This window comes from Canis lupus, chromosome 3, assembly GCF_048164855.1.
Source record: "Canis lupus baileyi chromosome 3, mCanLup2.hap1, whole genome shotgun sequence".
Taxonomy (NCBI): Eukaryota; Metazoa; Chordata; class Mammalia; order Carnivora; family Canidae; genus Canis; species Canis lupus.
The window spans coordinates 55,991,170-56,018,611 of record NC_132840.1 but is presented as its reverse complement, the minus strand read 5'-3'; the positions used below and the strand labels follow the sequence as shown (position 1 = coordinate 56,018,611).

Sequence of the window (27,442 nt, the reverse complement as noted above, 5' to 3'; positions counted from 1 at the left end):
GGAGAGAGCCCAGATGTTTACCAGTTGATGAATAGATAAAGAGGAAGTGGCCTATGTATACAATGGAATATCACTCAGCCATCAAAAAGAATGAAATCTTGTGATGACATGAATACAGCTAGTGTATTGCTAGTGATATAAGTCAGGTAGAGAAAGACAAGTACCACATGATCTCACTCATATGTGGAATTTAAGAAAAAATAACAGATGAACTTATGGGAAGGGGCACCTGGGTGGCTCAGTGGGTTTGGGTTAAGTGTCTACCTTCAGCTCAGGTCATCATCTCGGGGTCCTGAGATCAAGCTCTGTATCAGGCTCTGTGCTCAGCAGGGAGCCTGCTTCTGTACCTCCCCCTCTCCCCACTGTTCAGGCTCTCTCTTTAATAAAATATTTTTAAAAAAGAGAGAGAGGAAAATAAACCCTAAGACTTTTTTGGGGAGGAGGGGGGAATAAGATTTTTTTAACTTATTTGACAGAGGACAGAAGGAGAGGGAGTTTCAGGCAGAGTGACAGGGAGGAGCAGACTCCCCACTGAGCAGGGAGCCCAACACAAAACCTGATCCCAGGACCCTGGGATTATGACCTGAGCTGAAGGCAGACACTTAACCAACTGAGCCACCCAAGGGCCCCTAGAGACTTAACGACAGATCACAACTGAGGGCTGATGGAGGAAGGAGGGTGGTGGATGGGCTACAGGGGTGGTGGGTATTAAGGGCAGCTGTGGTGATGAGTACGGGTCAACACCCGTACTCATGTAAGCAGAAAGCAACACTGCACTATGTGTTAACTAGCCAGAATTTAAAGAAAAATTTGGAAAAAAATAATTAAAATGTTAAGCCAAAACACTGTGTTAACTCACTGGAATTAAGATAAAGACTTAAGGGGTGCTTTGGTGGCAGTTAAGCGTCTGACTCGGGTCACGATCTCAGGGTTTTGAGATCGAATCTCAGGTCAGGTCCCACTGGGACCACATGGAACCTGCTTAGGATTCTCTCACCTTCTCCCTCTGCCCCTCCCTGCCCTCTTTCTCTTTCCTTAAAAAAAGGTAATAACAAAAATAAAAACTTAAAAAAACACACCCACATTTGAAATAGTGGTTACTTCGAGTAAACAGGTTTCTTTTCAGAGGACTTTCAGAGCCTTTAGTATGCTAATGACCTTTGTGACTTCCCTAGAGAAGCTTATATTGTATCCATTGTCTCTCAAACTTATTTGGCCCTGGAATCCTTTTCTTCCAATTCTTTATTAACATAGCCTTGAAGAGTTTCAAAAATGTTAGTGTTGTTAAAAAACAAACAAAAAACACAAACACCTTCAGAAGACTTGAAATTCTGGTCTTAAACACAACTATCTGCACTTGCTGACATCTTAATTCTGTACCTTAGTTTACACACACTTACACACACATACACACACACACACACACACACACACACGAATCTCAGCCTTTCTACCATCAGAGCTCTTTTTCCAAATTTTCTGCCTTCCCCTTCCTCCCTCTTCTCCTTGTTCCTAACTTGATTTCAGTCAATTTGGAGAGCTACAGGAAAAGGCAAATAGCTTGAAGCAGGACAGAAAAGCTGGCAGAGGGGATTGTGTTAGAGCACGTTCTACCCTGCGCTGCCCCGTACCCCCACCCCGTCCCCCCCCACCCCCCATCAAATGCCCCTCCTGTTTTCCCCTTGTTAACTGTTAACTCTAGGTCCTTTCTTGTCAGTCCCAAAACTCCTGAACCCCTCCTCTCCTTACCTGTAGCTGAGGGGCAAGGGAAAACCCTGGTTCTTTCCCTGGGACAACCAGACAGTCTTCACACAGTCAAGTACCGACTGAGTCAACTGGACATCAGGCTCGCTGCCAGCGGGACACAGGGTCTCTTGGATGAAGGTCTGGGCAGCCTCCAGCCAGGCTTGCTCCTGAGGAAAGGGAATCTAGTTAAAACATGTTCCTAACCATCCTGCCCATCCACGGAATTTTGGGATTCCAATAATAAAAAAAGAAATTAAGCGGGCATGTAAATAAACAAGTCATAGAGTTTAGAACTCGGAAGAAACCTTAGAAGCCTTAGTCCGGTCACACCTCAGGCCACTGGCCACCCAGCTCTGGTCTTACCTCTTTCTCTCCTAGGTGTCACTTGATAACCAGCTGTATGGGTGGTCCTACCTCTTTCTCTAACAAACCCCATACCAATCCTTAACATGCTCAACGGGAATATACATTGCCCTGGGAACCCCCCTCTGACCATCCCAGACTAAATGCTGCTCCCATCGTGGAGCTCCCACAGCACCATGACATACTTCTATAAACAGCAATGATCATCAGGTACAGCACAAGGGTGTCCCATGTTATGTGGGATGTGGTTCTGAAGCCAACAAGTTGAAAAATAGTCAAAATCACCCTTGGAAAAAATCCTTTAAGTTGCTCATAAATAAGACACGGTGTTATACACTAATAAGTATATACAAGACTAAAAAATGCCTAATTATAAGCAGTATATAAAAAGAACATAGGCAAAGTATAATTTTTAATAATTATTTTTTGTAACAGATTGTATTTATTTGAGAGAGAGTGGGAGTGCATGAGGAGGGGAAGCAGCAGGGGGAGAGAGAAGCAGATTCCTCACTGAGCAGGGAGCCTGACGTTTGGCTGGATCCCAGAACACAGAGATCATGAGCTGAGCTGAAGGCACACGCCTAACCGGCTGAGCCCTCCAGTCTCCCCAATCATTCTTTTCTTTAGTCAAATATGTACATTTGAATTCCCATAAGCTAAATCAATGTAAGATGCAATCCTACTGGATTTGTTTTGTGTTCTCTTTTCAGCTGAGATGTAGGCTTCCTAAGGAGGGCATGAGCCACCTTTGTATACTTACCACACATTCTGGACATCTAGATGCCTCTTTATACAGATAGCTCTAGAGAAGGGGACCAGTTTGGCCTATTTCCAATATCAGGCTGCTTTATTTATTTAAGGTTTCTGACAGGAGTGCCTGGCTGACTCAGTTAAGCATCTCAGGGTCATGAGATCGAGACCCCCACATCTGCTTGAGACTCTCCCTCTGCCTCCCCCACCCCATGACACAGCAAGGGCTCTCTTTCCCTCTTCTCAAATACATAAATCTTAAAAAAATAATAATAAAATTCTGACAGCATTGGGCAGCCCCGGTGGCTCAGCGGTTTAGCGCCGCCTTCAGTCCAGGGCGTGATCCCTGGAGACCTGGGATCGCGCCCCACATCGGGCTCCCTACATGGAGCCTGCTCTTCTCTCTGCCCCCCACCCCGTATGTGCCTCTCATGAATGAATAAATAATATCTTAAAAAAATAAAAATAAAATTCTGCATTGAACAGACCTTGAGGGGTAGGACTTTTATCTCTGTAGACCCCCAGTGTTAATTCTAAACCATTACAGCTCTATCCCTGTTCCTCCTCTATTAGCCTTCTGGTCAGTCCTCCACATTCACTCAATCTTTAGTAGCTTGAGAAACCCGTCTTCAGGTTCTATTGATTTGTGTCCTTGTGGACAGCTCTACCACTAAGCTTCACCTTCACTCCACCTTAGCCAAACACTGTCACCTGTGGTCATCGTTGTCAAAACTAGACCAGATCAGAGTGCCTGGCTGGCTCAGTCACTGGAGCACATGACTCTTGATCTAAAGGTTTTGAGTTTGAGCCCCATGTGGGGTGCAGAGATTGTTTAAAAATAATCTAAGGGGATCCCTGGGTGGCTCAGTGGTTTAGCACCTGCCTTTGGCCCAGGGCGTGATCCTGGAGTCCCGGGGTCGAGTCCCACATCGGGCTCCCGGCATGGAGCCTGCTTCTCCCTCCTCCTGTGTCTCTGCCTCTCTCTCTCTCTATGTCTATCAAAAATAAATAAATCTTAAAATAAATAAATAAAAAAACATAAATATAAATAAATCTAAAAACCAGAAAAACAAATTGGACCAGGTCATCATTATTCAGCACTGCCTCAACAACATAATGAGAGCCTCACCCAGACTCTCATACTTTTTGTCTTCCTCTATAGTTGCTGAGGACCTGTCCACTACTTGGCATATAGAATACTATTTTTCAAAGTGGTGCCATTGCCTCACAATCCCCTAAGTTTTGTTAAAACTGAATTCGTGGATCTCATTCACTGAATCAAAATCCTAACAGGAGTGGGGGGACCTAGGAATCTATATTTTAAAGATTTGTTTATTTACTTATTTAGGGAGAGAGTGCCAGTGGGGAGAGGGGCAGAAGGAGAGAGAATCTCAAGCAGAGTCCTGGCTGAACAGGGAGTGTGACACAGGGCTGATACAACAATCCTGAGATCATGACCTGAGCAGAAACCAAGAGTCGGACACTTAACTGACTATGCCACCCAGGTGCCCTGGGAGTCTGTATTTTATTTTTTAATTTTTATTTTTTTAAAAGATTTATTTATTTATTCATAAAAGACAGAGAGAGAGAGAGAGAGAGAGAGAGAGAGAGAGAGACGGGCAGAGGGAGAAGCAGGTTCCCCACAGGGAGCCAAAGCAGGACTCAATCCCGGATCCTGCGATCATGACCTGAGAGGAAGGCAGGCGCCCAACTGCTGAGCCATCCAGACATCCCAGGAGTCTGTATCTTAAATAAGCTCCCCAGATCATACTGATGTAAGCTGAAGTTTGAGAACACTATACACTTTCCCCTCAGTGGCCTCTGCCACTGTATGTCCACAGATGCCACTTCAGTTGAGCTCTCTCTATTTCGCTCTGGTTATATCCATCTGCTTATTCTCCACCTGCCCAACCTACAGGTACCTTAAAAACAAAACAAAACAAAATCCAAACCACCCAGTCCTCTTCCAACATTCACTAATCAGCAAACAGCATCCTCAACCTAATAATTCTACCCCGAAACCCCAAGTCCTCCTTAACATCTTCCTTTCCCTACACAAGTCCTCTAGATTCTACCTCCTTCATATATTTCGTTTCCTCAGTCTCCACTTCTGGACCCTCAACACTGCTGCCGAGGTCGAGGACACCATCGTCTCTCCCCGCTTTCCAACCACAGCCGCCTAACCGGCACTCTCCACCTACACTGCTACCTCAGGACACGAAAACGCAAATCTCATCCAATCGCGTTTCTGCTTACCACCCCGCAGTCACTCCCCATTATCCGAAGGTTAAGGTCGCTGTTCAGCAAAAGACTCAGGAGCCGGTCGGCTTGTCACCCCGTCCACCACCACCCGACCGAACTTAGGTTTTCCGAAGATTCCCGTTGAATCTCTTGTTCTGAAAGCTCCGTCGGCGCTTTTCTGCCCGGCTCACCCCAACCCGCGCTGGGGGGTCTCACGCGCCTTCCTGGTGTACCATCGTCCCTTCCCCTGCAGCCGCGTCAGGGGCCTCCCCCGGGCCGCCCCGCCCCGCCCCACCGCTCGCCCTTAGGCAGCCCGCCGCTTCCCACCCGGTTGGACGCCTGGAGAGGGGGCGGGACGCGTCCGAGGCTCACAGCTGCCGCCGCGGGCACCAACAAATGCGTTCGCAGAACGCGCGACGGGAGAAGGACGAGCAGCCTCGCAGGGCGCCCCCCTCCCCGCCCGGGCGAGGCCAGCGAAGGCAGGCCAAGCAGCCAGCTGCAGGGGACAGGACGAGAAGGGAAACGGGGACGAGGGACGGAGGAGCGCACTCACGGAGTCGGGAACTGGAGCCGGGTTGGCCTCCATGATGCGCCCGCGGCTACGCCCTGGGAGAGCCCGCGAACGGCCGCCGCGTGAGGGCTGGCTGGAAGGCCGCCGGGTGACGTCATCGGTGGGCGCGGCCGCGGCTGCGCCATCGGCTCCTCCCACCGGCTCCTCCCACCGGCGTGCTCGGGCCCTTCTGCGCAGCCGCCGCGGCAGTCCCTCTGCTCTGGCAACGTCACTTCCTTCCGCGGTGACTTCCTGTCAGGCATCCCCCGCTCGGGCGAGGGGTTGGGGAATTTGGGGGAGAATCAGTTGGGGAGGCAGCCAGCCTGGTTGGTCGCCCCGGAGCATCTTTCCACCTCCACCTCCCCGGTATTGCCAAGCAGACAGTCGTGCCTCCTCAGGGCAACGTGAGCACATCATTCATCTTTGTGTTACGGCCTTGACTCAGTGCCCTCAATCTTTGTTTCCCCACTAACCCCTGAATAACCTAGAAGCGCTAATCCTATTTATTCTATGTATCCTTGTGCTCGGGTACCTAGAACAGTGCTCGCTGCTAAATGTTGGTGGATCAATTGGGTGAAAGCCTCTTGCTGTTTCTAATGCCTCCAACCAACCAATCATTGCATGGCTTGGTAGGCGGTGAGGGAACAGGATTCATGCAATTCTGCGCCAGGTACTGTTCCAGGCTCTGGAGGTACAGCAGTGAACAAAAATTAAAAAAAAAAAAAAAAAATTCCCTGCTGTCATGGAGCTTATATCCTATACTGACAAGTTTAAAAGGAAGGAAGAAAGGAAGGAAGGAAAAAAGTGTAGACAATTATGAATAAGCGCTATTGAAAGAGAAATAGGGAATGCAGGGGGTAATGTGTCCTTTTTATATGCAGAAGGCCTTAATGAAGAGGTGACTTTACAGTAAAAGATTGGAAAAGATGAAGGATTCAAATGATGGGGATCAAAGAGAAAGGGGGGCACCTGGGTGGCTCAGGGTTTGAGCATCTGCCTTCAGCTCACCCCAGGGTCCTGGGATCAAGGACTCCCCAAAGGGATCTGCTTCTCCCTCTGCCTGTGTCTCTTGCCTCTCTGTGTGTGTCTTTCATGAATAAATAAATACAATCTTTAAAAAGAGAGAGAGAGGGGATCCCTGGGTGGCTCAGCAGTTTGGCACCTGCCTTCAGTCCAGGGCGTGATCCTGGAGTCCTGGGATTGAGTCCCTGATCCTGCATGGAGCCTGCTTCTCCCTCTGCCTGTGTCTCTGTCCCTCTCTCTCTCTCTGTGTCTCCCATGAATAAATAAATAAAATCTTTATTTTTTTTTTAAATAAAATCTTTAAAAAAGAGAGAGAGAGAGAGAGAACAGATGGAAGAGCCACAAGCACAGAGGCACTATGGTGAAAAGAAATGCAAGGTAGTCAGTGCTGTGGGAAGGGAAGACAGGAGTTTAAAAAGGTAAAATAAGGGAGATGAGGTGGATAGCTGAAAGAGGTGAAGACGGTTAAGAGATACAAACTTCCAGTTATAAGTCACAGGGACGAAAATTACAGCATAGGGAATATGGTCAATAATATTGTAATAATTGTGTGTAGTGACCCATGGGAACTACACTTATTGTGGTGGGCCTTTTGTAATGTATATAACTGTTAGTTCATAATTCTGTTCACTTGATACTAATACAGTATATATGTCAACTATACTTAGATTAAAAAATAAAATTTGGGGGCGCCTGGGTGTCTCAGTCTGTTAAGCATTTGCCTTCAGTTCATGTAATGATCTTAGGGTCCTGGGATCAAACCCCATGTTGGGTTGGGCGGGAGCCCTGCTCAACAGGGAGCCTGCTTCTCTGTTTCCCTCTGCCCTCCCCCAGCTCATGCTCTCTCTCTCTCTCACTCTTTCTCAAATAAGTCTAAAAATAAAATAAGGTCCAGTGCCTGGGTAGCTCAGTTGGTTAAGCATCTGCCTTCAGCTTAGGTCATGATCCTGTTTCTCCCCCATCCTCTGCCAGCCACTCACCCTGATTGTGCTCTCTCTCTCTCTCTCTCTCTCTCTGTCAAATAATTTGAAAACTCCTTAAGAAAGTAAACTAAAGGGATGCCTGGGTGGCTCAGTGGTTAAGCATCTGCCTTCGGCTCAGGTCATGATCCTGGAGTCCTAGGATCAAATCCCACATCGGGCTCCCTGCCTGGAGCCTGCTTCTCCCTTTGCCTATGTCTCTGCCTCTCTTTCTCTGTGTGTCTCTTATGAATAAATAGAATCTTAAAAAATAAAATTGGGGGGGGGGGATCCCTGGGTGGCTCAGTGGTTTAGCGCCTGCCTTTGGCCCAGGGCGTGATCCTGGAGTCCCGGAATCGAGTCCCGCGTCAGGCTCCTGGCATGGAGCCTGCTTCTCCCTCTACCTGTGTTTCTGCCCCTCTCTCTCTCTCTGTCTATCATGAATAAGTAAATAAAATCTTTAATAAATAAAATAAAATAAGGGAAAGTGAAAGAGGGGCATTTTAAATTATTTTAAACTTATAGCAGCTTCAAATTGTTTTTGGGAGAAGATAAGCAAAATATAGTAAACATAAACATTGTAGATAATAAGAATGCTCTAGGTATCATTTAAGAGGAAATAAAGACTTTAATTCTACAAGTTATGGTATCCATTAATTCAACGACGCATTTGATGTAAGCTCTCTTTCTCATTGCATGAACTAGTTATGCAGTGCACTGTGGTTTCATATTCTTTATGAAGTGAATCTTTGCAGTTGTTTCCTATGATGACATCAGAGATGTTTATTCCCTTTCCACCAAAACAACAAATTCTCCAAAAGATCGCCCTTGTCAAAGCCTAAGGTCCCAAACCTAATCATTCCTTTTGCTTTTCTCGACTCAGAAGACTGCTTTCATTTACCAAATCCATGAAGATGTGCCCTATATCCTGGGATCTACCTTTTTTTAAAAAAATATTTATTTCAGAGAAAAAGAGCACAAGGAGGGGGAGGGAGAAGCAGACTCCCCACTGAGGAGCCCAACATGGGCTCAATCCCAGGACCTGGGATCATGACTCAAGTTGGAGGCAGCCGTTTAATTGACCGAGCCAACCAGGCACCACTCCTCGAATTTACTTTTGATAGTTCATAGGAGGGAGTGTTGAATTTAAGCTACAGTGATCAAAGAAAGCTGTATTGGATATCTACCCCCGTCACTGGCATGATTTATTTTTAAAATTTTAAAAAGATTTTTATTTATTTATTCATAAGAGGCACAGAGAGAGGCAGAGACACAGGCAGGAGAACCAGGTTTTCATGCTGGGAGCCCAATGGGGGACTTGACTCCAGGACCCTGGGGATCACGCCCTGAGCCAAAGGCAGCTGCTCAACTGCTGAGCCACCCAGTCATCTCCAATCTGCCTGTTTTGAGGACTTGTCAGTGGGTAGTAGGTAGTAAGGAAATTTAATTATTATTTTTGTTTGTTTGTTTCCCACTTCAGCTCCACCTCTGTAGCAGCTGAATAGCAGCACTATTACCTCCTTTTGTCCCTTTAAGTGTGCAGATGGTAAGAACTTTCTATTTTCTGCCATTGCTATGCTCTGGGTGCCCCCACTGTAATTTGTTCCCTTAATCCTTTTTTTTTTTTTTTAATATTTTGTTTATTTCAGAGAGAGAGCCTGCACCAGAGGAGAGGGGGAGAAAACAGCAGAATCCCCACTGTTAGGGGGGATACGGACATGGGGCTAGATTCCAGGACCCTGAGATCATGACCCTAAACAAAGGCAGACGATTAAGGGACTGAGGCACCCAGGTGCCCCTGTTCTCTTAAATCCTGCCCGTATCTCCATAAATATACTCTACCTAATTCTTGATTAAACCTTCTTGATTGTGCCATCTGCTTTCTGATAGGATCCTGACGGATACAAACCATCGTATTTACGTATCATTGAGGGTTTTGAAAATGCACAAAAAAAAATATGTATCTGGGCAGAAAGGACTAAGTGTCTAAGTTACAAAATCCTAGGAAACAAGTCAGGGCACTCCGCCCCAGCTCTCACATCTGTTACACGGGGTTTCTGAAAAGATCCAACAACGCGAACTGGTCACGTGCCTTAATGGACGCTCCTGCCATTGTTTAATCGTTACCGGAGCTAGAACGTGAACATTGAAAATGCAGGCCTCCCACTCTGCTACCGGTTAAAAAATAATGCATCCCAGGATGTCTGGGCGGGTCAGTGGTTGAGTGTCTCCCTTCAGGTCAGGGTGTGATCCCAGGGTCCTGGGAGCCTGCTTCTCTCTCTGACTCTCTGTGTCTCATAAATAAATAAACAAAATCTTAAAAAGAAAAAAAAATGCATCCATGGAGAAAACAAAAAAGTGGAAGGGAGCAGAAGTAGGAGGGAGAGGGAAACTGAGTTCTGGACAAAAAGGAAGCTTCTCATTCCGTTTCCTGCATTACAAGTTTCTGCCTCCATCACGGTTTGCACGGGGACCAGGGATAGGACACAAAACGGCAACTTCCGAGATTTAATTTCTGAGCTAGGCCACCCGCGCTGTCCTGGCCTGCGAGCCCCCGCCCGCCTGCGCGGTGGCGGGTGGAAGTGGGCGGGGCGCCACGAGGCCCCGCCTCTTCCCAGGACTCCGTTGGATGCCGCCCGGCGCGGAGGTACGCTACGCAGTGACCTGTGGCCATTACTGCCTTCTACACGTGCGTATGACTGGCGCCCGCAGCCCTGCTCCCGCACCCCTGCTTGCTGCATCCTTTTCTCTCCCCACCCCACGCCTGATCCCGGCCACTTGTGTGTCCCGGGCAGGCCGAGGTGCGTCCAGCTGGGGCCCTGCCGTGTGGCCTTGCGCGCCATCCGCAGACGCATGGCAGGGGAGCACCCCCCCCGCACCCCTACGTTAAGTCTCCTCCTCTTGCGCGGTTCCTCCCACCCACAAAAAGCCCGCCGACTGCCTCGGTTGTGTCCTGCTAGTCGTTGGGGGTGCGGCCCTGATGGACACAGCCCTGCCCTTGCGCGCTCTTGGAGCCCGTATAGACTGAAGCAATCCTGTGGCAGTTAGGATATAAAGAGAGGCGTAGGTGGGAGGCCTAGCTTTATAAAGGGCGATCAGAATGAGCTAGGGAGGACTCCAGCCTGAGTGAGCAGGAGCACCAAAAGTCAAGAGCTCCACCTATTGTTGGCAATCCAGTGGAGATAAAATAGCTACAGCCCATGCCCACGTGGGGGTTTGGTTCTAGTGGAGAACGTAGAGTTTTAAATAAATTGAAATGTCAGGTACTAGAAAGACAAATACAAATAAAATTAGGGGCGTCTGGGTGGCTCAGTGGTTGAACATCTGCCTCCAGCTCAGGGTGTGATCCTGGGGTCCTGGGATCCAGTCCTGCATCGGGCTCCTCTAGGGAGCCTGCTTCTCTCTCTTATCTGTGTCTCTGCCTCTCTCTCTCTCTGTCATGAATAATAAAATCTTAAAAAAAAAAAAAAAAATGAAGCCACAAGTGTGGATGAAGTCACTTCGGAAGAGCATGTAGACGAGAGAGTGAAGGACAGGTCCCCAGCAGGTGCCTGAGAAGGAACAGTCAGAAGGTAGAGGCATACCAGGAGATGGTGTCTTCTGACTCCACCAACTGGGCCCAGTCTAGCTCATCCTAGGTTTACACTTAGATGCTATTTTTTTCCAGAAAGTCTTCCCTAACAAATCAAGTGCTGGGTTGGCAGCCACAGTCTCTTGGCCTTAACCACCCTAGACTGGAAATGTTTGGGTGCTTGCCAGTCTCCCTCAATAGAATGTAAGCTCTTTGAAGGCAGAAGTGGTTTTTGTCTTCACAGCCATGTTCCTGAGACCTTGCCTGGGGCCTGGCAGAGTGGGAGTGCTCAAGGATCACGTGTCAAGGGTGTACCTGTTTACTCTGTTCCCATGTTTTTTTTTTTTTTCTCTGTTCCCATGTTTTGCAGGATGAAGACCCCCCCAAGCTTCCATTTTTCAGAGTATCTTGTCTCTCCGAATGCCCCTATTTCCCGTACCCCCATCCCTAACGCATCCAGAGCCTCAGCTGTCTTTGAAATCTGAAATCAGTTTGACAAGTTGTAGCTGATTACTTTTCAGGGACCTAAGTCATTTCCCACAACGGACAACTCCAGCGATGACCTCTGTTCTTCACTTCTATGTCCATCCCTCTGGCCATGAGAGGGCAGCTTCAGAACACACTCAAAGGAAGCTCCAAGGGAAGCTGCCAGCACTGCAGTCTGTCAAGACAGAGTTGTGCTACAATGTGAACTGGACAGGTTGGGCCAAGTATTGGATTTTGCAGGGAGGTGTGCCTGGCCAGGCAGTGTCTTAAGATGTCCCTGTCCTGTCTTCCCTGCAGCCAAGTCCCCCCCAAACGCTGAAGAGATGAAGAAGCTGATGTGGCTTTTTGGTTGCCCCTTGTTACTGGGTGATGTTGCTCAGGAGTCCTGGCTCCATCCCGACTCTAGTGACCTGCTGCTGGAGGTTGGGCCCAGGCGAGTGTCTCAGCCCAGGGTAAATGCTTTCCATGTTCTCAGGCAAAGCTCCCTTCCAAACCCGCTGCCCACCCTTCCACTTCCATTCTTCTTCCTTTTACTGTGACCTTTGGTAAGACTTGTTTTTTCTTCGTTCCATCCTACTCCCTGCTTAGAAAGCCATGCACATGGCTTCCCCATTTGGGAAGATGTCTTTGAAAGACTCAGCCAGCTACCAGGCATGTTCTGGAAGTAAAAGAGATTGCATTCTGAGTAGAAATCAAAGCATTTTATACTGGAAGGCAGGTCCGCTTTGATTTGAGTGACCCTCAAAAGCAGATTTCTCGGTGCCCAGGTCTGTGGCTAGAGGCCAGTGGTGAGGGAGATAGAGGTGAGAGGTGAGTGGGACAGCGGTAGGCAGGATCCATCATCTCGGTGGGGCTCTCAGGTCCTAACCATATGGCCCACCTCTCAGGCTGAACTTCTCCACGCCAGCATCCACCAACGTCGTGTCAGTGTGCTGGGCTGCTGGGCTGGGGGCTGTGGATCGTGTGGAGACTACCCGGCGCTACTTGCTCTCGGTGAGGCATTGGGCTCTCTGTGGCAATGAGGGAAGAGGAGCTAGGCCGGAGATAAAGAGATAAGGTCCTGAACGTCAGAGAAACGGGGAGGAGCTCTTGGCTTTAGGCCTATCCTGTGCAGATTGTCCATGCCTAAGACTGCCTGGGCGAGGACTGAGTGGGAAGGGGCTCCAGCTCGTGCTCCTTTTGCTAATCTGCTTCCTTACATGGACTCGTGCCTGGAAGGGAAGTGGGACGTGTCCGTCCGTTCTTTCTTTCTTTCTTTCTTTCTTTCTTTCTTTCTTTCTTTCTTTCTTTCTTTCTTCTTTCTTTCTTTCTTTTTCTTTCTTTCTTTCTTCTTTCCTTTCTCTTTCTCTCTCTCTCTCTTTCTCTCTTTCTCTCTTTCTCTCTTTCTCTTTCTCTCTTTCTCTTTCTCTCTTTCTCTCTTTCTTTCTTCTTTCTTCTTTCTATTTTATTTATTCACAAGAGAGGCAGAGATTCACGAGATTGGGAGAAGGTAAAGCAGGCTCCACACAGGGAGCCCAATGTGGGGCTCGATTCAGGCATTCCCGGATCACGCCCTGAGCTGAAGGCAGACGCTCAACCGCTAAGCCACCCAGGCGTCCCGGGATGCATCTTTCTAATCGGCACATGGGCACCATGCTGATTAGCCATGGGCAGGCCCTGTGTGATTCGGAGGACAAAGGATGCACCATTTTGTCTAGTGTTCAGCTCTCCACCTCCTGCCCTCTGTGTGTGTTTGCACCTAGTTTGCCCACCCCCCGTCAACGGAGATGGAGACCATCGCTCTGGCTACCCTGCATGATCGGATGACAGAGCAGCACTTCCCCCATCCCATCCAGAGCTTCTCCCTCGGGAGCATTTCCACACCTCTCAACGGCCATATCAACATCCTGGCTGAGGGCCGGTGTGCCCTGGAGAAAGCCAACCAGGAGCTAGGTGAGCAGGGGTGACTGGGAGGAAGGCCCAGGCGAGGCCAGTTGGGGTGCCAAGACCCAGGACCTGGTGCCAGAGTCCTGCAGCCAGCTCTTCTGGGTTGTCTCCTAGGCCTGGCACTAGACTCCTGGGACCTAGATTTCTATACCAAACGCTTCCAGGAGCTACAGAGGAACCCAAGCACTGTGGAGGCTTTTGACTTGGCTCAGTCCAATAGGTAGGGTGGGGTTGGGGTGGCACGGAAATGGGGACTTTCTGAAGTCTGAGCCCATGGAGGTTGGAAGGGAAGAGCACTGGCACTTGCCTTCATGGCTCTTCTTTTGGCTCAGGGGTGCCCCCGAGTCTGTTTGAAGGCCCAGGCTCCTCATCCATCCAATGGTCTATACCCAGATCTTGATTTCATTTTTTTAAGATTATATTTATTTGACAGAGAGAGCAAACATAAGCAGGGGGCTCTGCAGAGGGAGAGGGAGAAGCAGAGTCCCCGCTGAGCAGGGAGCTCAATGTGGGTCTCGATCCAAGACCCCGAGATCATGACCTGTGCCGAAGGCTGACGCTTCACCAACTGAGCCACCCAGGCGCCTCTAGATCTTGATTTCATATTCACTTTGCATCTGAACAATCCAGTGAAAGAACATTTGAAGATTATGGTTTTTGCGGATCTATTTTGACCTAACTAAGAGGTGGCACTAGGGCTCCCTACTCAGCGGGGAGTCTGCTTCTCTCCCTTCGTCTGCCCCTCCCCCTAGCTGTACGTCCGTCCTCTCTCTCTCCCCCCTCTCCCCTCCTCCTCCCTCTCAAATAAATAAAATCTTTTTTAAAATTTTAAAAAGCATCAAGATTATAAAAATAATGAAGAAGTGTCACAAGTTGAACGACACTAGGAAAGAGAAAAAATTTATAAACAAAACAAAGAGTCAGTTGTAACTATGGCCAATTGCTGAGAAGACACGGCATGGCGTGAGAAGTGACCCAGCTTTCTGCCTGACCTTCCTTCCTGCATCACCCCTGCAGCGAGCACAGCCGACACTGGTTCTTCAAGGGCCAGCTCCACATGGATGGTCAGGAGTTGGCACACTCCCTGTTTGAGTCCATCATGAGTACCCAGGCATCCTCGAACCCCAACAATGTGCTCAAGTTCTGTGACAACAGCAGGTGGGCCGTGCCCCAGGCCAGGGTGACCTCAGACATGGGGGAGGGGAGGGCTCCAGGCCCTGATGGGGCAAACGCAGGCCCCAGGAAGGACGCAGGTTCCAGAACCAGTGTGTCCACAGCGCAATCCAGGGGAAGGAAGTCCAATTCCTAAGGCCCGAAGACCCCACTCAGCCAAGCTGCTTCCAGCCGCACCGGGCACTGAGACATGTAGTCTTCACAGCAGAGACCCACAACTTCCCCACAGGTGAGCTGGTCCGGGGGATGGATAGAGAGATAGAGTGTGGGGTGGAGTGAAGGTCTTCTGGGTAGGACCTGGGAGAAACAATAAGGTAAGCTGCTTGTCCTGAGTTTTTCTTAAAGTAGGCTCCACGCCCAATGTGGAGCCCAACGTGGGGCCCAACGTGGGGGTTATACTTCCCACCCTGAGATCAAGACCTGAGCAGAGAGCAACAGTCAGGTGCTTGGCCACCTGTGCCACACAGGCGGCCTGTCCTGATTTTTAATGGGGTGGTCAGAGCTGGGGTTCATCTCTTTGGTACCCATACCTCTTCCCCATCTCTTTACAGGAGTAGCCCCCTTCAGTGGTGCGACCACAGGCACAGGGGGCCGGATCCGAGATGTCCAGTGCACGGGCCGAGGGGCCCACGTGGTGGCTGGCACTGCTGGCTATTGCTTTGGAAACCTGCACATCCCAGGTCCCACCTCGTTCCTCTCTACCATCTCTTCCTTGTTCTGGCAGGCACGGAACACTTCTATCTCCTAGGTCATCTCGGGTGCCTCGGCAGGGCTCTAGAGTAACTGGCCGGTCACCAACTGTGGCCATGAGGATTCCAGGCCAGGAGAAACCCAAGTCACCAGACAGGCTTTGCAGAACTGCCATTTTCTTTATAAACTAGCATCTGCTCAGCAAGGAAACATACTGGATCAGTCTCATGACTATCACCTGCCCCCAAAGTCTAATTTCTTTAGAATTTATTTATTCATGAGAGAAAGAGAAAGGCAGAGACACAGACAGAGGGAGAAGCAGGCTCCCCACAGGGAGCCTGATGTGGGGGAGGGGGACTCAAACAAAACAAAACAACCCCCCCCACCTCTGATCCTAAGATGATCCTAAGACTCGCAGGGGCTGTTGTGGGAAGTGGGGACCCAGATCGGTGCTTTATTGTAGGCTCTACACCTTCCTGCAGTGGGACTTCCTAAAGTTGGACATTCTACCTGCAAGGGTGTCCTTGGTGGCTGACTTAGACTCCTTCTTTGGAAGGAATCTGGCTCCTCTGTGTTCTGTCTTAATGTTCCAGCCAACTTTCTCCTTCCCTTCCAGGTTATAATCTGCCTTGGGAGGATCCAAGCTTCCAGTATCCTGAGAACTTTGCCCGGCCCCTGGAGGTTGCCATTGAGGCCAGTAATGGGGCTTCTGATTACGGCAACAAGTTTGGGGAGCCCGTGTTGGCCGGTGAGGCTTGGGGTGTGGGGGTAACGGACACCTAATCCCGTTATCCGGTGGGTGGGAGGTGTATGATCGAGTGAGCGCTGGGGACACGGGGTGACTGGACTCTGGCCCCCTCTCCCTGTGATGTCCATGCTCCAGGCTTCACCCGCTCCTTCGGACTCCAGCTCCCAGACGGCCAGCGTCGTGAGTGGATCAAGCCCATCATGTTCAGTGGGGGCATCGGGTCCATGGAAGCCGAGCATGTGCGCAAGGAGCCCCCAGAGCCAGGTAAGAGCTCACTTCTTGTCTCTATACCCAGCCAGCTTTGTGTTCCCAGCACAGCAGCAGCAGCTGGAGGGAAATTTAGAGGCTACTTCCTGGGTTGGTTTTTAACTCCCACCTTGTGTGTCTCCCCACCGCCTCTATGCAGATTTTCAAGGCAGGCCAGGGCCTTATACCAGTAGGGCTCTCCATCTGCGTTCCTTCTGTGTGCCCTGCTTTCCTTCTGCATGACAGGTACCCACTCTGCTAAGTCAAGCCAGCCGGTGTTTGTTCATTGTCAGTTCAGTGTTTGGCCTGCTATATGCCAGGGGTTTCTTTCCTGCAGCTCAGCTCAGGTGGGCAAACATCTCTTAGGCCCCATGGTGTGCTGGATTGTGTGGTGGAGTGAAGATAAGAGCCAAGGTCGCATTTATTGAAGAGGTGACCCAATCACGTGGCTCAGAATTGAAAAGGCAAAAAAAGGGTCACACAGTGAAAACTGCCCTTCCCTTGACTTCCCAGCTTCCCTTCCTAGAGATAACCCATGGTTAACCAGTGACTGGTGTACCTTACCAGAGGTATTTCCTGCATCTCCCACATATGCATATATGCGTATTCATCTCTCTTTTTTTTTTTTAACAAGTGCCATATGTGCAGGCTTCTTTTTAATAATCCCATTATTCAGGGCAGCCCAGGTGCTCAGTGGTTTAGTGCCACCTTCGGCACAGGGCGTGATCTTAGAGACCCGGGATCAAGTCCCACATCAGGCTTCCTGCATGGAGCCTGCTTCTGCCTCTGCCTCTCCCTCTTTCTCCCTCTCTCCCTCTCTCCCTCTCTCTCTCTCTCTCTCTCTCTCTCTCTCTCTCTGTGTGTGTCTCTCATGAATAAATAAATAAAATATTTAAAAAAATAACCTCATTATTCAGATGTAATCCGTGTACCATAAAATTCACCTTTTTTTTTTTTTAAGATTTATTTATTTATTCATTCAGAGAGAGCGAGAGAGAGGCAGAGACACAGGCAGAGGGAGAAGCAGGCTCCATGCAGGAAGCCCGATGCGGGACTCAATCCTGGGTCTCCAGGATCAAACCCTGGGCTGCAGGCGGCGCTAAACCGCTGCGCCACCGAGGCTGCCCAAAATTCACCTTTTTAAAGTGTGCAAGTCGTCAGGTTTTTTTTTTTTTTTTTTAAGTTAGTGCCTTTTTAGCATAAGGACAGAGCTGTGCCTCGAACACCATTCATTCCAGAACATTATTATCACCGCAGGACCAGTTAGCAGTCACTTCCTCCCTCTGCCTCTCTCTGGCAGCAACTCGTCTACTTCCTGCCTCTGCGGATTTGCCTGTTGTGGATGTTTTGTGTAAATGGAATCACACAGTATGTGGCCTTTTGTGTCTGGCATCTTTCACTTAGCACAGTATTTTAAAGATTTATCTGTATCAGAGCACCTGTCAGTACCTTATTCCTTTTTAGGGCCACATGATACTCCATCACACAGACCTCTCGTGTGTTTATTCGTTCATCAGTTAGTAGATGTGTGGGTCTCTTCTACTTTTCAGCTAGTGCAGATAATGCTGTTATAAACACATGTACATGTTTTTCTGTGCCTGTATGTTCTCTGATCGCTGGCCTATATAAGTAGGAGTGGAATTACGGGGGCAGGGGGTCACACAGTAACTGTCCAGCTTTTTGAAAAACTGCCAGATTGTTGCACTGCACTGTTCTGCACCCACCCCCCCGCCCAGCAGTGGAAGAGGGCTCTCATGTCTCCGTGTCCTCACCAGCTCTTGTTACTTAGAGTCTCTCTGATTCTAGCCATACTACAGCATGAAGTAGCATCTTGTGTGGTTTTCACTTGCATTTGGCTAATGACTAATGAATGATGTTGAGCATCTTTTCATATGCGTTTATAGATTTTCCTTGGTGATATATCTGTCAGGATTCTTTGTCTTTTGTTCTGGATTTTTTCTTTTTTTTTATTTTCAAGATTTTATTTATTTATTCATGAGAGACCCAGAATGGGAGAGACGCAGACACACAGGCAGAGGGAGAAGCAGGGTCCCTGTAGGGAGCCCGATGCAGGACTCGATCCCAAGGACCCCGGGATCACGACCTGGGCCAAAGGCAGACACTCAACCACTGAGCCACTCAGGCGTCCTGGACTTTTTTTTTCATTTTTATTTTATTATTATTTTTAAAAGATTTTATTTATGTGTTCATGAGAGATAGAAGCAGAGACACAGGCAGAGGGAGAAGCAGACGCCCTGCGGGGAGCCTGATGTGGGACTCGATCCCAGGACCCCAGGATCACGCCCTGAGCCGAAGGCAGACACTCAACCGCTGAGCCACCCAGGTGTCCCTTTTTTTTTTTTTTCATTTTTAAATTGAATTGTCTTTTTTGGTGGAGTTACAAGAGTTTTATGTATCAGGGTCTAAATGCTCATCAGATAAATACATGATTTGCAAATACTTTTTTCTTGTTCTGTGGGTTTTTTGCTTTCCTTATGGTGTCTTACGAAGAAAGCACAAATGGTTTTAATTTTGGTTAAGTCAGGTTTATCAATAACATCTGCTGCTGCTGCTATGGTTTTGATGACCTAGCTAACAAAACCATTGCTTAAGCCAAGGTCGTAAAGATTTATAGCAATGTTTTCTTGTGATATTATTAATATAGCTTTTAGCTCGTACATTTAGGTTTCTGACACATCTTGAATGGATCTTTTTATATGGTGTAAGAGTCTAACTTCTCTCTTTCATATGTGGATATCCATTTGTTCTAATGCCGTGTTTCAGAAAGACGGTCTGCACCTTACTGAATGGTCTTGCGACTTTTCAAAAATTGATGGCCCAGAGGTTTCTGGCTTGTTCAGTCATTAGAGCATACAGCTCTTGATCTTGGGGTTGTGAGTTCAAGCCCCACCCTGGGTGCAGAGCCTACTTAAAAGAAGAAACAAAAATCACTTGGCCAGGGATCCCTGTCTGGCGCAGCGGTTTAGCGCCTGCCTTTGGCCCAGGGCGCGATCCTGGAGACCCAGGATCAAATCCCACGTCAGGCTCCCGGTGTATGGAGCCTGCTTCTCCCTCTGCCTGTGTCTCTGCCTCTCTCTCTCTCTCACTGTTTGCCTATCATAAATAAATAAAAAAAAAAAAAAAAAAAAAAATCACTTGGCCATAAATATATAGCTCGTTATTGATTCACAGTTGTATTGAACAGTCAGATTGATTGATGTATCCTACCTGTTCTTGTGCAAGTACCGCACGTCTGGGTTATTACAGCTTTGTAGTAAGTTTTCAAAGCAGGAAGTAGGGACACCTGGGTGGCTCAGCTGTTGAGCATCTACCTTCGGCTCAGGGCATGGTATGATCCTGGGATCCACAATTGAGTTCCTTATCCGGCTCCCTGCAAGGAGCCTGCTTCTCCCTCTGCTTGTGTCTCTCCCTCCCTTTTTTTTTTTTTTTTTTTAAGATTTTATTTATTTATTCATAAAGACACACAGAGAGAGAGAGGCAGAGACACAGGCAGAGGGACAAGCAGGCTCCATGCACCGGGAGCCCGATGTGGGACTCGATCCCGGATCTCCAGGATCGCGCCCTGGGCCAAAGGCAGGCGCTAAACCGCTGCGCCACCCAGGGATCCCCGAGGGGGGACTTGATTGTCACATGCAGATTTTTTACTGTGTGGGTCGGCACCCCCTAACCCCGATGTTAAAGGGCCAACAGTATTTCCTATCCTTGGTAATACAAATGATGTTGCAATGTTTCATTTTGAACGTAGGTGATTTTGTGCCTATGTGAATAAATCCAGAGTATAAATTCCTTGAAGTGTATTTACCCAAAGAATACGTGCATTCGTGATATTGATTGCTCTCCCCTTATATCCGCTCCCCTCCCCCCTTTTTTATATATATCCGCTTCCCTTAATCCTTATCCTTTATTTATTGCCTACCTTCCTCTCACGCATGGACATTGTAAAGGTCGGGGGTCTGACCTTTACCTGATTAAAAGCTGTAATAACCAAAAAAAATAAATAAATAAATAAAAGCTGTAATAACCCAGACAGTGCGATACTTGCACAAGTACCTGATTGCTCTCCCCTTATATCTGCTTCCCTTAATCCTTATCCTTTATTTATACGCCTACCTTCCTCTCAGGCATGGACATTGTAAAGGTCGGGGGTCCTGTCTATAGAATTGGAGTTGGCGGTGGAGCTGCGTCATCTGTGCAAGTGAGTGGCACTCGCTCAGGTGCAGGCTCCAGGACGTTGTCGGGCCTCGTGCTTGGGTGGGATATGAGCTCCCAGACCCCAGCAGCCCAGCTGTACCATACGTTCCCCCCAGGTGCAGGGAGATAACACCAGTGACCTGGACTTTGGGGCTGTGCAGCGGGGAGACCCGGAGATGGAACAAAAGATGAACCGTGTGATCCGGGCATGTGTGGAGGCTGCCAGGGGCAACCCTATCTGCAGCCTCCACGACCAGGGTGCTGGTGGCAACGGTGAGGAAGGGAATCAGGGCATGGGACCTGGCCTCCCTGGTCTCTTGTCAGGTTTGGCTGAGGTGGAGGGGTCAGGGATCTGCAACCGGCTGCCCAGCCCTGGATCCCATTCTCCACCCCCCCATACCTCCTGGAGAGGCTTGGATTGGGTGCTGGGAGCCTGCTGCTGCAGGATGGTAGGTGATGAACGTGCGGCAGCAATGCACACAAGACACACAGAATTAGGGGCTCCTTTGTTTGCCGGGTGCTGCCCACAGCCAGGTCACCACCTCTCCTTCACTCCCTCCCATCAGGCAACGTCCTGAAGGAACTGAGTGACCCCGCCGGAGCTGTCATTTACACCAGCCGCTTCCAGGTGGGCCTCGTCCCCAGAGGTCTGGCTGTGCCCCCATCACATCGGCCCCCACCTTCCCCCTAAACCCCCGACTCCTTGCAAAGACATGAGGCTGGCAAAGTGCCCACTGACCCTTCACTTTTTCCTCCTGGAAGCAGCTCGGGGATCCAACCCTGAACGCCCTGGAAATCTGGGGGGCTGAGTATCAGGAGTCAAACGCACTTCTGCTGCGGCCCCTGGACCGGGATTTTCTCAGCCGTGTCAGCGCCCGGGAACGCTGCCCGACTTGCTTTGTGGGCACCATTACAGGGGACAAGAGAGTGAGTTGGCCCAGGAAGCCTGCAGCAGTGGCAGTGGGTGGACGTGGAACTGCCCGAGTCTGGGCTGGAGGGAGGGAGAGCCGTCGCAGGGAAGGGATGAGTAGGATGGGGGTGGGTGGCACACAGACTGGGGAACAGCATGTAGGGGGTGGCCAGGGGCAGAGATGCGATGGGGGTGTTGGGGGGGGGCAGGAACACGCCCTTGTGCCCTGCTTTCTTTTTTTTTTTTTTTTTTTTTTGAGAGAGAGAGAGAAGCAGAGACGCAGGCTCCATGCAGGAAGCCCAATGCGGGGCTTGATCCCCTGTCTCCAGGATCACACCCTGGGCTGCAGGTGGCGCTAAACCGCTGTGCCACCAGGGCTGCCCTGTGCCCTGCTTTCTAGAAATATTCTGTGCTGGGCCTCACCGTCTCCCTCCCTCTGGCTATGTTGCTGTAGATAGTGCTGGTGGATGATCGGGAGTACCCTGTTGGGAGAAATGGCCATGAGGATGCCTCCCTCTCATCTCCCCCAACCCCCGTGGACCTGGAGCTGGATTGGGTGTTGGGCAAGATGCCTCGGAAGGTTCGTAGGTGGGCGGCCCTCCTCTACCCCAGCTCTTCAGACCACCCTTTGCCCGGCGCATGTTGTCACCTTGTGCTGGGCGCTCCCGCAGGTACTCACACCCCGGTCCCCTTCTGTGTTGTAGGAGTTCTTCCTCAAGAGGAGTCACCCCGTGCTGAAGCCTCTGGCCTTGCCCCCAGGTCTGCGAGTGCGCCAGGCCCTGGAGCGCGTCCTGAGGCTGCCTGCTGTGGCCAGCAAGCGCTACCTCACTAACAAGGTACTCCCTGCACCCTTCCCTCTGCCCACCCACCCCTGGCCTCCTGCTCTTTTGGATTGCTGTGGGGAATTCCACAGGCCCCAGGGAGAAGCGGCAGGGCCAGGGCAGCCACCCTGAAGGCCAGGTCCCCTGCTCCCACTCTCTGAGTCTTGTATATATGTTCGGGGTGAGGCAGGTCCCCTGTGTCCCTATCCCTTGGCCTCTCGCCAACCCCCCGCTGGTTCTGCAGGTGGACCGCTCTGTGGGTGGCCTGGTGGCACAGCAGCAGTGCGTTGGACCCCTGCACACCCCTCTGGCAGATGTGGCAGTTGTGGCGTTAAGTCACCAGGAGCTCATTGGAGCCGCCACAGCTCTGGGAGAGCAGCCAGTCAAAAGCCTGCTGGACCCAAAGGTTGCTGCCCGACTGGCTGTGGCTGAAGCCCTCACCAACCTGGTGTTTGCTCTGGTCACCGACCTCCGGGTGAGTCCCCTGCAGCTTCCACCCTGGAGATGCAGGCTGTTGGGAGGCATCAGCGTCCATCATCACCTTCTCTTGCCCTTCATGCTCGTGACCTCCCGGCCCCTCTGTCCCCACCCTCTCCACCTCTCTCCCTAATGCCCGGTGTCTGCCACTTCCCAGGACGTGAAGTGCAGTGGGAACTGGATGTGGGCAGCCAAGCTCCCAGGAGAGGGTGCGGCCCTGGCCGACGCCTGTGAGGCTATGGTGGCAGTGATGGCGGCCTTGGGTGTGGCGGTGGATGGTGGCAAGGACTCTCTCAGCATGGCCGCCCGGGTCGGCTCTGAGACAGTGCGGGCACCTGGTATGGTCTGGGGGTCATGGGGAGAGGGACAGACCTGTGGGGCTTATTCCTTTCTTGTCTTTTTTTTTTTTTTTTTTAAGTTCATTTATTTTAGAGTGTGACAGTGTGGGGAGGGGCAGGGGGAGGAGAGTGGGGAGCAGACTCCCCGCTGAGCGTGGATCCTGACCCAGCACTCCATCTCACAACCTTGAAATCATGATGCGAGCTGAAACTGAGAGTCGGTTACTTAACCACCTGGACCACCCAGGTGCCTCCACTCTTACTCCTTGCTCTGCAGGATCACTGGTCATTTCAGCTTATGCCGTCTGTCCAGACATTACAGCCACTGTGACCCCAGACCTCAAGCATCCTGGAGGGAGAGGTATGGGTGCTCCTTCCTCACTGCTTTGTTTATTTAGAGCCTGGTCCTCTGTTTGGAGTCTGCCCTAAGAGGTCTGGGCCCCTCGTCTTGGCTCTGGGACCTGGGGGAAGGTATCTATGGGTCTGTCCACATGCCAGGACTTCAGTATCCATGAGCACGGTGAGGAGTCTGAGCCACCCACTTCCCTCACCCCTGCCCCGTCTCCCCAGGCCATTTGCTGTACGTGTCTCTGAGCCCCGGGCAACACCGGCTAGGGGGCACGGCCCTGGCCCAGTGTTTCTCGCAGCTAGGCGAGCAGCCTCCCAACCTGGACCTCCCTGAGAACTTGGTGCGTGCCTTTAGCGTCACCCAGGGGCTGCTGAGAGGTGAGTGAGGCCCTGGGGGAGATGGAGCACATGACTGGTGTGTGGTGGGCACTCGCTGGCTCAGCAAGTACAGGTGGGGCAGCAGGGATCCGTGGCCCTCCTGTCTAGTTCTCTGAGCATGCCCATGTTCTCACACATTACCTACTTTCCAGAGGGGAGTGGAAGGACATTAGCTTGAATCCCAAGGCTGCTGAGCATTTTTCTCCTTCCTCCAGACCGCCTCCTCTGCTCAGGCCATGATGTCAGTGACGGGGGTCTCATCACCTGCCTGCTGGAGATGGCCTTTGCTGGGAATTGTGGGATAGAGGTGCATGTGCCTGCCCCTGGGGTCGATGGTGAGCTGCTGGGGGTCTAGACTTGGGCTGGGCTGCCCCCCCCCCCCTGCCGCTGTAAACCCCATGTCCTATAAAAAAATGAAGCATCCCCAACTCTGTCGCCTGAGTCCTTGGCTCTCCTTTCTGACCACTGAGCCAGGTGACTCACCCATCTGGGACAGACCCCGAGGCCACATCCTTGGTCCATCTCTCCTGTCCTCCCCTCACCTCAGTCACTGAGCCCTGAACCATCCCCCAACGGTAGCACCCTGGTCACCCTCATGCCTTCATTCTCCCAGCATTGTCTGTCCTGTTTGCTGAGGAGCCGGGCCTGGTGCTGGAGGTGCAGGAGTCCGACCTGGCCCAGGTGCTGAAGCGCTATCGGGTTGCAGGCCTCCACTGCATGGAGCTGGGCCCCACGGGTGATGCCGGGCCCCACGCCTTGGTGAGGAAGGGCGGGTGGTGCACAGTTGGGAGGCTGGGGCTCCCCTGTGCCAGCCCCCGGGGAGGCGGGGTGCCCGGGCAGGATCCCCGTGCTCTTGATCCTGAGTGACGTGCCCTGGCCTCTAGGTGCGAGTATCGGTGAACGGGGCCGTGGTCCTGGAGGAGGCTGTTGGGCAGCTCCGAGCCGTCTGGGAGGAGACCAGTTTCCAGCTGGACCGGCTGCAGGCAGAGCCCCGCTGCGTGGCCGAGGAAGAACAGGGGCTGAGGGAGCGGATGGGGCCCCGCTACTGCCTGCCCGCAGCCTTCCCCAAAGCTTCCGTGCCCCGTGAGCCTGGTGAGGAGCTGTGTGCCATCTGGGCTTCCCCAACACTGCGGGCCGGTGGGGGGTAGAACCCAACGCCTACATGCTAGCGCCTGCCCAGGAGGTGTGGGGGGCCAGGGTGGGGTGTTAGGGAAGGAGCCCCTGGCCCAGAGATGCTCCTTCTCTCCCAAGGTGGGCCGGTGCCCCGAGTTGCCATCTTGCGAGAGGAGGGCAGCAACGGAGACCGGGAGATGGCCGATGCCTTCCACTTGGCTGGCTTCGAGGTGAGCAGGGCGGCTGGTGGAGCTGGGGCCGGAGCCTTGGGCTCCTTGTCCTCCCATACTGCCTGTCTCCGTCCTGCCAGGTGTGGGACGTGACCACGCAGGACCTCTGCTCTGGGGCAATCAGTCTGGACACGTTCCGTGGCGTGGCCTTCGTGGGCGGCTTTAGCTACGCAGATGTCCTGGGCTCTGCCAAAGGTAAGCATCAGGCTCGTGCCCGCTCCCTCCCCTGCACATTCCTGTGGAGGTGCCTTGGCTCCCTTCATCCTGACTGAGAATTGACCTCTCACCTCCCTGGGGCTGGGAACAGTGAGTCCTTTAACTTGGGGCCACATGCCAGCAGAAGGCCCGTGGGTAACCTACACAGGTCAGGGTGGCTGGGTGGCACAGGATGACACCAGCCCCCACTAAAGGGGCAGCGGCTACGCAGCCCCAGCATATTGTGCTATTGGAAAGCTGGTTCAGCATGTCCAGATCTTTCTAGTTTATGGGAGAAGCCCCAAAACACAGATTTTTATATAAAACCTGATCTTTAGGGATCCCTGGGTGGCGCAGCGGTTTAGCGCCTGCCTTTGGCCCAGGGCGCGATCCTGGAGACCCGGGATCGAATCCCATATCGGGCTCCCGGTGCATGGAGCCTGCTTCTCCCTCTGCCTATGTCTCCGCCTCTCTCTCTCTCTCTCTCTCTCTGTGTGACTATCATAAATAAATAAAAGTTAAAAAAAAAGTTTTAAAAAAAAATAAATAAAAATAAAAAAAAAATAAAATAAATAAAACCTGATCTTTAAACAGGCAATTAAATAAAAGATGTTGAATGCTCTGCTGGCCAGGCAGAAAGACTTACGGGGCCATCTCTGGCCCAGGAATGGCAACATCTAATTAAAGCACATAAACCTGTTTCTCCCCTTTGCCTTTGCCCTGAAGGAGGTGTGGGTGCACGCGTGTGTATGTGTGTGTGCATGTGTGTTCGGGGGTGCCAGGGGTCACACAGGGGAGGAACAGTGATCCTAACATAGAAAAGCGACCATCGCCCTGCACCCTAGCTGCACCCTGACGGCCCTGTTCCCTCCCAGGGTGGGCGGCCGCTGTGACCTTCCACCCAGTGGCCAGGGCTGAACTGAGGCGCTTCCGGAAGCGGCCCGACACCTTTAGCCTGGGCGTGTGTAATGGCTGTCAGCTGCTGGCTCTGCTGGGCTGGGTAGGAGGCAGCCCCAGCGAGGAGGCCAAGGAGACCAAGGAGACCAGCCTGGACTCCTGGCCAGCCCCGCCCGGCCTTGTGCTGCGCCACAACCTGTCTGGACGCTTTGAATCTCGCTGGGCCAGCGTGCGGGTGGGGCCCGGGCCGGCCCTGATGCTGCGCGGGATGGAGGGTGCCGTGCTGCCCGTGTGGAGCGCTCACGGGGAAGGTGAGGCCCGGGAGGGGTGGGGGGCGGGAGGGAGCACGAGGGAGCTTGGCTCTCACTTCCCTCCTCTCCCACCCCTTGCAGGTTACATGGCGTTTTCTTCTCCGGAGCTCCAAGCCCAGATTGAGGCCAGGGGCTTGGCTCCGCTGCACTGGGCAGACGACAATGGGAAGCCCACAGAACAGTACCCCATGAACCCCAACGGGTCTCCAGGAGGGGTGGCCGGCGTCTGCTCCCTTGATGGCCGCCACCTGGCTGTCATGCCTCACCCTGAGCGGGCTGTGAGGCCCTGGCAGTGGGCATGGCGCCCTCCTCTGTTTGACACTGTGACCACCTCCCCCTGGCTCCAGCTCTTCATCAATGCTCGAGACTGGACCCGGAAAGGAGGCTGCTGAGCAGGTGGGGGGTGGGAGGGGGTTCTGGGGCCTGACCAGGGCCTGTGCCCAGGGTCCTCTGTCCTCCCTGTCCTCAAATTCAGAAGCATCTCACCCGATCTCCAAATATGCCTTGGACAGACAAAGGGCCTAAATGCCAAGAAAAAACTCAGCTGGGATCCCTGGGTGGCACAGCGGTTTAGCGCCTGCCTTTGGCCCGGGGCGTGATCCTGGAGACCCGGGATCGAATCCCACGTTGGGCTCCCGGTGCATGGAGCCTGCTTCTCCCTCTGCCTGTGTCTCTGCTTCTCTCTCTCTATGTGTGACTATCATAAATAAAAAAAAATTAAAAAGAAAAAAAAGAAAAAA

General features: G+C 51.5%; 2 protein-coding genes across 7 annotated transcripts in view; one reads left to right on the top strand and one right to left on the bottom strand.

Moving 5' to 3' along the window:
- Positions 1-5,928, bottom strand: part of CTC1 (CST telomere replication complex component 1) — a 21,688-nt gene extending 15,760 nt beyond the window's left edge. The window contains exons 1-2 of one of the 3 annotated variants that reach the window (XM_072821212.1): positions 5,654-5,823; positions 1,750-1,913 (exon numbers count right to left, since the gene is read on the bottom strand). In XM_072821212.1, the coding sequence (XP_072677313.1) occupies positions 1,750-1,913; positions 5,654-5,686 (197 nt within the window). In that variant the 5' untranslated portion in view covers positions 5,687-5,823. Of the gene's footprint in view, positions 1-1,749; positions 1,914-5,115; positions 5,262-5,653 lie in introns of those variants that run through there. The other 2 variants (XM_072821213.1, XM_072821211.1) reach the window with 2 other exon arrangements.
- On the top strand, positions 5,915-27,442 carry PFAS (phosphoribosylformylglycinamidine synthase). 4 transcript variants are annotated; one of them, XM_072821209.1, is made up of 29 exons: positions 5,915-6,054; positions 9,113-9,178; positions 11,725-11,903; positions 11,987-12,122; positions 12,577-12,682; positions 13,432-13,621; positions 13,730-13,835; positions 14,633-14,773; positions 14,893-15,017; positions 15,340-15,468; positions 16,095-16,226; positions 16,362-16,490; positions 20,615-20,688; positions 20,801-20,957; positions 21,251-21,312; positions 21,450-21,611; positions 22,049-22,174; positions 22,299-22,430; positions 22,660-22,890; positions 23,050-23,230; positions 23,508-23,591; positions 23,801-23,956; positions 24,172-24,291; positions 24,570-24,715; positions 24,841-25,048; positions 25,208-25,299; positions 25,380-25,494; positions 26,370-26,702; positions 26,784-27,442. In XM_072821209.1, the coding sequence occupies exons 3-29, from the start codon at positions 11,762-11,764 to the stop codon at positions 27,092-27,094; spliced, it is 4,026 nt and encodes a 1,341-aa protein (XP_072677310.1). In that variant the 5' UTR covers positions 5,915-6,054; positions 9,113-9,178; positions 11,725-11,761; the 3' UTR covers positions 27,095-27,442. The 4 variants fall into 4 exon arrangements, with proteins under 4 accessions (XP_072677310.1, XP_072677311.1, XP_072677309.1 ...); XM_072821210.1 differs by lacking the exon at positions 9,113-9,178 and having other exon boundaries at positions 5,921-6,054; XM_072821208.1 differs by lacking the exons at positions 5,915-6,054; positions 9,113-9,178 and adding an exon at positions 10,187-10,321.